The following is a 10,364-nucleotide window of genomic DNA, read 5'->3' on the forward strand; positions in this document are numbered from 1 at the left end:
AAAGATTAGTCATATAATAGAGTTATAATGATTCTTCTCTTTCTTTCAATGTAACCAGTTATTCTAAGTCAATCTTGGACTGGTCTAGTAATAATTCCAATATTAGAGATTCCTATTGAAGATAGCTAAAAATATTAATTACCTAGCAAAGTTAATTTGGAGCACAGCCTCCACTTCCAGAGAATCTCTGGTTTTTCTGCTAATTCTCAAACCCACACCAGGAGGCCAGAACCTGAGCTTGATCTTTGCTAATTTGCAACTGAATAAAGTACCTGGGTTTCCACAAAGAAGTTTTTATACTGTTGCTTTTCACTGCCCCACCTTTGTTTCTCAAGCAGGTCAGCCACCATTCAGCCTGACTGCAGCGGGAGTGAAGCCTTGCCTCCAACAGCTTAGGTGGCAGTTATTAATCTTCATCAAGAGGCATTTTAAGTACATATTGTGGCTTTGGTCTGAATTGGGAGTAAGGTGTGCTAATGAGGGCCTGAGAGTCAATGACAGGCACCCAAAACTCGGAATCATACCAATCTAAGACAGGAGTACATGCCAAGAGGCCGTGGCTGTTAATAATACACCACAGAGCCATGTTTTGTGTAAAATAAACACAAAAAAGCTGCACATATGCTCCTATGATGGATAAGGAAGATTCAGGAAGATTTAGGATTTCCTAAGACAGGTGGGTCCACCAGCCACCATAACTCCTGGGCAGGACTATGTAGCATAAGTTAATTTTATGCCTCAGTCCAGTTTTTTTTAAAATATTATTTAAAGGGGGAAAATGTATCCTCCTTTAGCATAGATAGGCTGGTTCAGACCATATGCCACTGAGGCAGGGACACCTGCTGTGCTGCTTCTCATCACTCTCCTTTGATGTTACACTGCCTGGCACCTGCCCTGAGGCCGAAAAGGTTCTCCAAGATTTTCCGGAGTTAGCAGCAAACTGTGAATTTGGCGAGTTTCTGCTAAAAGACTGTTTTGACAACTTCCCATCTCTACATCAAGAAACTTGGTTTGACTGGGGATGGGCTTCCCTCTTTATATGTGCAGATTTTATTATTAAACATTTGAACTCTGAGCAGACTAGGTTGTTTTTGTTCCATTATTTCTCTACTCGCCTAGATTTCCTCTTCTCTTTCAGCTCCAGGATGCCTCCCAGGCTCGAACCTGGACATGAGAGCCGCAGGACAGCCCCAACAGTCAGGCACTGGCATAGCCTCATATGAGACAGCTATAATAGGGTCCCTTCAGAAAAATCTTTCTGACATTGTGCAATAGTGTCTGGGTTTGGTGGCTGATTGTGGGATGGATCCCGGGGTGGGGTAGTCTCTGGATAGTCCATCCTTTCATCTTAGCTCCAAACTTTGTCTTTGTAACTCCTTTCATGGGTATTTTGTTCCCTATTCTAAGGAGGAATAAAGTATCCACCCATTGGTCTTCCCTCTTCTTGATTTTCTTGTGTTTTGCAAATTGTATCTTGGGTGTTCTATGTTTCTGGGCTAACATCCACTTATCAGTGAGTGCATATCTAATGACTTCTTTTGTGATTGGGTTACCTCACTAAGGATGGGCACAGAACAGCAATGGCTTGCATTGTAAGATCAAGAATTGACAAATGGGACCTCATAAAATTGCAAAGCTTCTATAAGGCAAAAGACACTGTCAATAAGACAAAAAGGCCACCCACAGATTGGGAAAGGATTTTTACCAATCCTAAATCTGATAGGGGACTAATATCCAATATTAACAAATAGCTCAAGAAGCTAGACTCCAAAAATTCAAATAACCCCATTAAAAAATGGGGTTCAGAGTTAAACAAATAATTCTCAACAGAGGAATACCGAATGACTGAGAAGCACCTGAAAAAAATGTTCAACATCCTTAATCATCAGGGAAATGCAAATCAAAACAACCCTGAGATTCGACCTCACTCCAGTCAGAATGGCTAAGATAAAAAATTCAAGTGACAGCAGATGCTGGTGAGAATGTGGAGAAAGAGAAACACTCCTCCACTGCTGGTGGGATTGCAAGCTTGTACAACCACTCTGGAAGTCAGTCTGGAGGTTCCTCAGAAAATTGGCCATAATACTACTGGAAGATCCAGCAATACCTCTCCTGGGCTTATACCCAGAAGAAGTTCCAACTTGTAATAAGAACACCTGCTCCACTATGTTCATAGCAGCCTTATTTATAATAGCCAGAAGCTGGGAAGAACCCAGATGTTCCTCAACAGAAGAATGGATACAGAAAATGTGGTACATTTACACAATGGAGTACTACTCAGCAATTAAAAACAATGGATTTATGAAATTCTTGGACAAAAGTTTTAGTTCTTGAAGGATGGCTGGGAACTTAATAAAAGTGACGATTTTTCCAGAATTCCAGCAGTTTATTCCCATAACTCAAGATTTGCATGCTCAAAACTGTCAGTAACTCTAGTCTTAATGGGTACAAAATATCTTCTAAGTTCCACAGGTATTTTGTATTTGAGATATACAGACATTCATACAAGAAAAATGCCCATTCATATAAAATTAAAAGAAAATATTACAGAGAGAGAGAGAGAGAGAGAGAGAGAGAGAGAGAGAGAGAGAGAGAGAGAGAGAGAGAGAGAGAGAGAGAGAGAGAGAGATTTTCCTGGGCCATAAGATGATTCCTAGTCTTCCAAATGTATTCTCTCTCTCTCTCTCTCTCTCTCTCTCTCTCCCTCTGCCCCTCCCTCTCTCTCTTTTTGTTTTTTTGAGACAGGGTTTCTCTGTATAGCCTTGGCTGTCCTGGAACTCACTTTGTAGACCAGGCTGGCCTTGAACTCAGAAATATACCTGTCTCTGCCTCCCAATTGCTGGGATTTTCTCATGTTCACTATACTTTGCCTAATATCATATAACTATTTGTACAATATGATATTCTTATATATTTGAAATGTTGCTCATTATTGGTTAGTAAATTATGTAAAAAATGTTGTCATACTTTGGGTCTGGGTACCAGAGGTTTTCCACAGAGACCTCTGTCCAGGCCGGATGGGAAGGTTCCAGTGAAGGGAAGTTAGTGCAGGCAGGTACATGAAGTCTCGGCCATGTCTTCCAGGTAGCTCAGTAACTCCGAGCCTCTCTGAAGTGAATCCGGTCAGGCTGAGCTGGGGAAAAACTGACAATCCAGTGAGGAGTGTGGCAGGACCTCTGGTTGCTATTCAGGAGAGAAGATATCTTCACAAGTGTTACATACAGCTCTTGGAACAAAAGGCTCAGACAAAGGAACAGTTCTCACATACCTGTAATTCCCTGCATGGCTTTATATACAGTTCTGGGGGTGATTCAGGGTTTGAGAGCAGGCACTTCTCATTGGCTTGGACCGAGAGTTTGGGGGAAACCTTATTTGCATGTGGGAAGGCTTGGTGCTATTCCTAAGTGGCTGATAGCCATGCCTCTCCTGTGGGGGTTATGGGGGCGGTAACTCGGACAGGAACCAGATTCCAGGAGACATGAGAGAACTCCTTCTATCCCATGCAATTGAATTATCATTACCAGGTCCCGGGGTTCAAGATCTAGCCTCGACTGGAAACCAGGCTGCCTGTGTGTAGCCCATTGCCCCACATGATACCTGATAAACGACTACTGATGACTCCACATTATGAAGGGATCAGTTATAGGAAGCTTGATATTTTCAAACTGCAGTTTTAGCATTGTACAACCGATAAAAGCGTATGGCTGCCCCCTGAGAGGATTCCCCAGGATCTGACTAAGACAGATGCAGACACTCACAGCCAACCATCAGAATGAGACCAGAGACCCCAATGGAAGAGTTAGGGGAAGACCTGAAGGAGCTGAACATGATATTAACTCCGTGGGAAGAACAACAATATTAACTAAACTGATTCCCAAGAGCTCTCAGGGACTAAATCACAAACCAAAGAGTATACAATGATGGCTTCATGGCTCCAGATATATATGTAGCAGAGGATTGCCTTATCTGGCATCAATGAGAGGGGAGGTCTTAAGTTCTGTGGAGGCTTGATGTCTCAGCATAGGGGCATGTTTCAGTGGTGAGTCAGGAGTGGATGTGTGAGTGGGGGAATAGCTTCTTAGAGGCAAAAAGAAAAGGAGAATAGGCTGGGGCGTTGGGGAGGAGAGATCAGGAGAGGGAACAACATTTGAATTGTAAATAAATAAAATAGCCAAAAAATTATCAATTAAAGTTGTATGGGACTTAAAAAAGAATATGCCAAGGTATAAGAGAAGATTTATGGGCTCCGGGGCTTATGTTGTACTTGGCGGAGGCTATCTCTTCCAAAAGCAGGATAAAAAGAGGTTAAAACCAGGCTTGATATTGGTGATGAGAACAAAGGGGCAAAATATTGGAAAGCATATTTCTAGAAACGTAAATAAACTTACTCCCAATAACATTTGATGTTTGGAGTAAGATATAAAGACAGTCACAATGGAGGAGAATGAGTAAGAGATGACAAAAGTGCACACCAGGATGAGGATAGTTTGGGTGGCTCTGTTTTCAGGTGAGGCATTTAAAACTTGCTGAGAACTACGGATATGTTTAACTTGTTTCTTATGTCTATAAAGGATACTCACCATGGAGACACTTGAGCAGGCCATGAGCCCCAGACACAAGACATCAGAGAAGGACAGTAAGAACATATACAGTGCAGTTCCTATATTTCCAGGAGTAAACCATGAGCAGTATTCATAATCCATCCAGTTAGTAACATTTTTGTTGTATCTGGGACCAGACACTCTTACTGGAGTCATGATGTTTAGAAAGAGATGCACAAGCCAGCTTATTGAACAGGAGGGACCAATGTACTTGGTGGCTCTGTGTTTAAGTATCATCCACATGGAGTTTCTGGGGCTGATTGTGATTGCTTGGAAGCAACTCAGTAGGCACATAGCATACAGGGACATTCCCCTTGTTATTCGGTAAATAAAGTTTATTAACTTACATCCAATATCATCCAGGAAATCTTTAAATCCATAATTTGACAGTGTCTGTGGAATACCTCTTGAGATGATAGACAAGCAGTTGGCAAAAGTCAAATGCTCTATAATCAGGTCTTTGGGCATTAAGGGCTTTCTAGTTGATATCAAAATGATATAATAAAATAGTATTGAAGAATTTCCAAGCATTCCCACTGTAATCTGGGAGAAGAGAAAAATTCCCATTGCAAAGTTTTCAAAAGCCATTTTCTTTCCTATTAAAAAAGTAAATAAATTTAATATGGTTATGAGTCCCTAGAAATATATTATCAGTATGTACTATTTCATGATGTTATCTAAAGGAACGTAGTTATCACTTTATTCCATTTGTATAGCTCTCCCACTGAAGAACATTCAAAGGATTATTAATTGTTAAACTAAGTATTCTCTATTTTTTGTATGGAAAGTTTGAATATCTTCCCTTAAGATTAATGTTTTTGCTGGATAAGGTAATGCATGACCTTCAACATAGCCATCAAGAGATAGTATCACACAGACAAATGAATTTGAGGCTCACCTGGTCTACAGATTTATATCTAAGGCTGCCAGAGTTATATAACAAAAAACTCTATAATCTCATTCCAAAAATGCTAAATACATTCATTTCTTTATCTAACCAATACAACTTGATGTCAATTTTCAAAAACAGAATTTTTAAAATTTATTAATTCTGAAATGCACAAGAAATACCAAACTTATTCAGAAAAACAGCAGTTAATATTTGAAAATTTTAGGACTCAAAGAGAAGGACCTTAGATGAAATACCCTACATTGGGGAGAGGGAACTTGTAGAGCCCAGCTCCAGCAGAAAGACAGGGCATCAAGTGAGGGATGGGGTTGCCATTCTACAGTCAAAACTCTGACCCATAATTGTTTCTGTCTGAAAGAACTGCAACAGGCTCAAAGTGGGATCTGGCTCAAGAGGAGGCTCCAAGACCTGACACTATTACTGAGGCTATAGAGTGCTCCTAAAAAAGGACCTATCACAAAAAGGCCCTCTGAAAGACCAAATAAGCAGTTAAAAGAGTCAGATGCAGATATTTGCACCCAACCAATGGAGAGAAGATGCTGACCCCTGTGGTTGAATTAGGAGAAAGCTGGAAGAAGCTGAGGAGGAGGGCAACCCTGTAGGAGGACCAGCAGTCTCAATTAACCTGGACCCTGAGATCTCTCGGATACTGGAACACCAACCAGGCAGCAAACACCAGCTGATATAAGGCCCTCAATACATGTACAGCAGAGGACTGCTGGGTCTGAGTTTAGTCAGAGTGGATGCACCTAAGCCTCAAGAGACTGGAGGCCCCATGGAGTTTAGAGGTCTGGAGCAGAGAGTTCGGGCCTGGGGGCATCCTTGTTGAGAAAGGGGGATGGGAAGGAGGTATGGGATGTGGAGGAGTAGGATGGTGGAACGAGAGGGAAATGAAACCTGGAGTTTAATATATATATATATATAGCATATTTAATTTTAAATTTATACAGTTTTTCATTATATGTTTTTAATTATGAGAGTGGCTACATGCAAGTGAATGTGCCAGCAGGGGCCAGAAGATTGTAAGCCACAAATAGAAGCTACAAAGTTAACTCACATAGAAAGTAATACCAATATGCACTCTTAATAACTGGCTTACCCCTCTATCCTGCAATAATATTTGAATCTACATTTGGAAAACAACATAAACTATAAAACAAGTTATACAAAACTGTTCAGATGTCAAGGAGGTGTGCAAAATGAGGCCCAATATCACCTATAATTAAAGGAATATAATGAAAAGATGCAAATCAAAGCTGTGCTGAGAAATTATCACATTCTGTGTAAACAGGTGTTAACCAAAACAAAGCATCATAAATAAAGGCAGGAGTTAAAGCTGCTGAGTATAAGAGTGAAGAGTTAAAGCTGCTGAGTGAAGTAAGAATCCATGTGCAGATTTTATAGGAAAGTATTGTTTTATCAACTATATTAGTATTGTTTTTCTTTATTAAACCGATATATCATGACCAAATTCCAATTGACATGTTAAAAGAATCTGTGATCCTGAAACAAACCAAGCCATACAGGAAATGACTACTTTTGAGTAAGAAGAATAAATGAATGGTCTGAGTTTTCTTTCCATTGCCCAATTGAGTCTCAGCAGTGGTCAGATAGAATTTGAAAAGCCCCCATCATTTCTTTCTTTAGTATTTGGTAGTCAGAATTTCTGACCCTGAATTATTTTGTATAAAATAAGTATCAGAATGCATAAAAATTGGATTTGATTATATCCTCTCACTTTTCACAAAAATTGTTAATTTATTATTATGCCAAAGTGCTACAACTTTCAGAGGAAAATGTTAGTACACTAGAGGTAGATAAAGGTAACAAGACTCAATAATATGGACAAAGAACAAAGAAATTAGAATAGCATTGTTCACATTAAAGGAAAGTAAAAGCCTACTGAGGTAAAACCTACAGAATGGTAGAAAAATATTGACTTTTTTACTTCAATCAGGAACTTAATACCTACCATCTTTAACAAAAATGTAGATTAAGCTATATCTTTACAAACTCTCCAGTCAACAAACTGGGTAATGAAATTGACAGAAATTTCTTTAAAGAAGAAAGTAGTAAATGCTTTTTACAAGTGGTCGTCTTATTTAGCATTCCTGTGAAATGAAAATTACATATACTTTGAGATTACTTTGGACACCTTAGAATGATTATCATGAAGAGAATAGACAATAACAAGTGGTTAATGTAATGTTGAGAAAAGCAATCGTCATTCTAAACTGGTGAGAGGGTAAAGTGAAGCATTCATCATAGAAATGAATACAAAGATACGTCAAGAAATTAAAATTAGAATTACCATATAACACAACTATATAGTTTCTGGATATATACTCAAAGAACTCTCTGTCTGTCCTACCACAGAGAAGTTTGCACAGCTTTTTTTCACAGGAGTTGCTGCTTTTTTCACAGTAGCGAAACATGATGTCCATCCTATATGTTCATCAGTAGACGACGGAAATTCATGGAGGAATTTTGTTCAACTATAACAGAAAATAAAAACATGAAATACTCAGTAAGGAGATGGATTGAGAAAGAGTTAAGCAAGATGATAGATGCAAAAATAACAAAAATCACATGTTGTTTGTCAAATCAGGACATGTCCATATGAATGTATGTGGAGAAAAAGTCATTATGGACTATAAAAGTAGAAAACAGATGAAAAATGTAGAGCAAAGAGATGTTGAGGAACCAAATTTAGGGCAGGAAACACAGCATATGTGTCAAAGGGTGAATAGGCTTATAAAGGTTAGATAGAAGTGCAAGAGGTTGGAGGGATAAATGATGAAATCTAGAAGAAGAGAAACAAAAATAAGTGTTTTTGAAAATTTCATAATGAAATCCAATATTATATATGGTTAATAAATGAGAAGTTTTCGCTATGTTTTGTAGTGTGGAGCTATAGTGATAACTATACAGGACACTGACTTGTGCTTATATCTTTCTGATATAAAACTTAGGGTCACCATGATAGATTTTCATATTTGTGTAAAAAAGGAAGATTTAGATCTGTATTAGAAAAGATTATGATACGACAGAGTCTTGTTGTTGTTGTTTTGGGTTTTACTTATTAACAGTAACTCCTGACCTCAGGCAGATATATGGCAACTTCTGATATTCTCAACAGTGACTATGACATTGCAATAGAGAAAGCTGAACATGTGGGTAAAATTTCAAGTGGTAGACATCCTTGTTTACCACTTTGTTTAAAAGAACCTTGAGTCGGCATGTTCTTTCTAACAAGTAAGCTGGTGTTCTATATCAACCAATCTAAGGGATGATTAGAAACAGAATCAGGAAAATATCTGACATATTTCAGAATAGCTGAAGTACCAAGAAAATGAACTTATTCCCACTATGCATTTACTACTTTCTTGTTATTCATTTTACTTTTAATTCTAATTCTCAATCTTCTACAAAATTTATTTTTCCTCATAGAAAATCACCCTGTAATGCTATATTTGATGATATAATTTTAATTACTAATATCAATATTTATATAACCTATTTCTACATTACAATTCTTGAAACAAAAAAATTGAATGTAGCATTTTCAGGAACAAATAATAGGTAAGTAGAAGGAATTAGAAGAGTAAAATACTTCAAGCTCTTTAGCATAAGATGGGGATGTAGATCATGACTCATTTAGCCTTAAGATTCCTGGGTCTGAACTCCAGTGCCATCATTATAGAAAAATGAAAAATCAAAAAAAATCTTTTAAAAACCAAAAGTTGGAAGACACATGCAAAAAAAGTGACAGAGATAAGGTGATAAAGAAGATAAAGACAAAACACAAAGGAGAGATAGAGACAGAGGCTAAGTGAAGAAAAGAAAGAAGAAAATGAGGTGATAGCAATAATAAGAGAGACACAGCAGGAACTTATTAGAAGAACAGGGATCATTCAGCTGAGGGAGAGATAGTCTACTCTCACCAGAAATTACTTCAATTTTACCCAAAAGTGCATTCAAGTTCCCACTTCCTAAACAGTACCTGAGTGCCTTTCCCTTAACTGGTCTATCTTGCGTTTTCCTCCCTCCTTAGCTCTGTATCTCTCTGTGTCTCTCTCTCCTTCCTTCCCTTCCTCCCTCACATCTGTCTTCCTTCCCTCCTTCCTTCATTTCTTTCTTTCTTCTTTACTTTATATTTTCTTTTTTAAAAAGTCGTCTTCCTTACTCCTTCCATTCTCCTTCCATCATTTTTCTTTGCAGCAGAGATGTTTTAATACATCCTTAATACATATTTTAAGTACAATTAAGGTTAAGAGAGACACTCAGGAGGAAAATAAGATGAATAGAGAGCACATGCCTGGCTTTTCTAAGGATTTCTTTCTAATATCTTAGTTTTTACTACTCCTGTGCTCTGGTCACTTACTTCTGTGCTTGTTGATACCATGGTTATGTCTTTCACCTTGAGATGTGAATCTCTGCTGAAACTATGTTGAGACACTCTTGCTCATTTAAAGGGTCATGATCTCCTGGTATTTTTTCCCAGAACATTGGTGGTTTTCACCTCAACTCTGGACCCATGATGACAGCTTCTCCACAAGGATCAGTAACTTTTAATCACCTTCATCTCAGAAAACAGTACAAAACTAAACAAACCAAGAAGTGCAAATTATATGAGCTACTCCAAGAAAGCAATTAGGAATATAGACAGGAACTTTTCTGTCAGTCCTTAGAGCACAAAACTTATGGCAGAGAGGTACTCAGAGGGAACTTCAAAACTATTAAAGTATAAGAATGTTACATGGACTTTTTCCTAGAGGACCTTACCCTATCACTCAGCCTTTCACACAGTTTCAACATCTCAAAACTTGATTCCATAGACACACAGGACAAAT

At 38.3% G+C, this 10,364-nt stretch overlaps 1 protein-coding gene across 2 annotated transcripts; it reads right to left on the bottom strand.

Annotated features, from left to right (window-relative positions):
• Positions 1-1,135: 1,135 nt before the first annotated feature.
• LOC147003632 (vomeronasal type-1 receptor 4-like) lies at positions 1,136-10,072 on the bottom strand. 2 transcript variants are annotated; one of them, XM_085842280.1, is made up of 4 exons: positions 9,896-10,072; positions 7,883-8,006; positions 4,581-5,197; positions 1,136-3,133 (listed from the first exon to the last, which is right to left on the bottom strand). In XM_085842280.1, the coding sequence occupies exons 2-4, from the start codon at positions 7,953-7,955 to the stop codon at positions 2,945-2,947; spliced, it is 879 nt and encodes a 292-aa protein (XP_085698406.1). In that variant the 5' UTR covers positions 7,956-8,006; positions 9,896-10,072; the 3' UTR covers positions 1,136-2,944. The 2 variants fall into 2 exon arrangements, with proteins under 2 accessions (XP_085698406.1, XP_085698405.1); XM_085842279.1 differs by having other exon boundaries at positions 1,136-5,197; positions 9,896-10,059.
• Positions 10,073-10,364: the final 292 nt, after the last annotated feature.

Source organism: Mus caroli, unplaced genomic scaffold, assembly GCF_978045245.1.
Source record: "Mus caroli unplaced genomic scaffold, Mus_caroli_1 scaffold_8, whole genome shotgun sequence".
Lineage (NCBI taxonomy): Eukaryota > Metazoa > Chordata > Mammalia > Rodentia > Muridae > Mus > Mus caroli.

Bases quoted from the DNA above. Each gene is read 5' to 3' on its own strand.
- LOC147003632 (XM_085842279.1), bottom strand. From the start codon at position 7,955: ATGGACATCATGTTTCGCTACTGTGAAAAAAGCAGCAACTCCTGTGAA. The intron at 5,198-7,882 runs GTAGGACAGACA...CTTTTTTAATAG, and splicing joins GCTGTGCAAACTTCTCTGTG to GAAAGAAAATGGCTTTTGAA.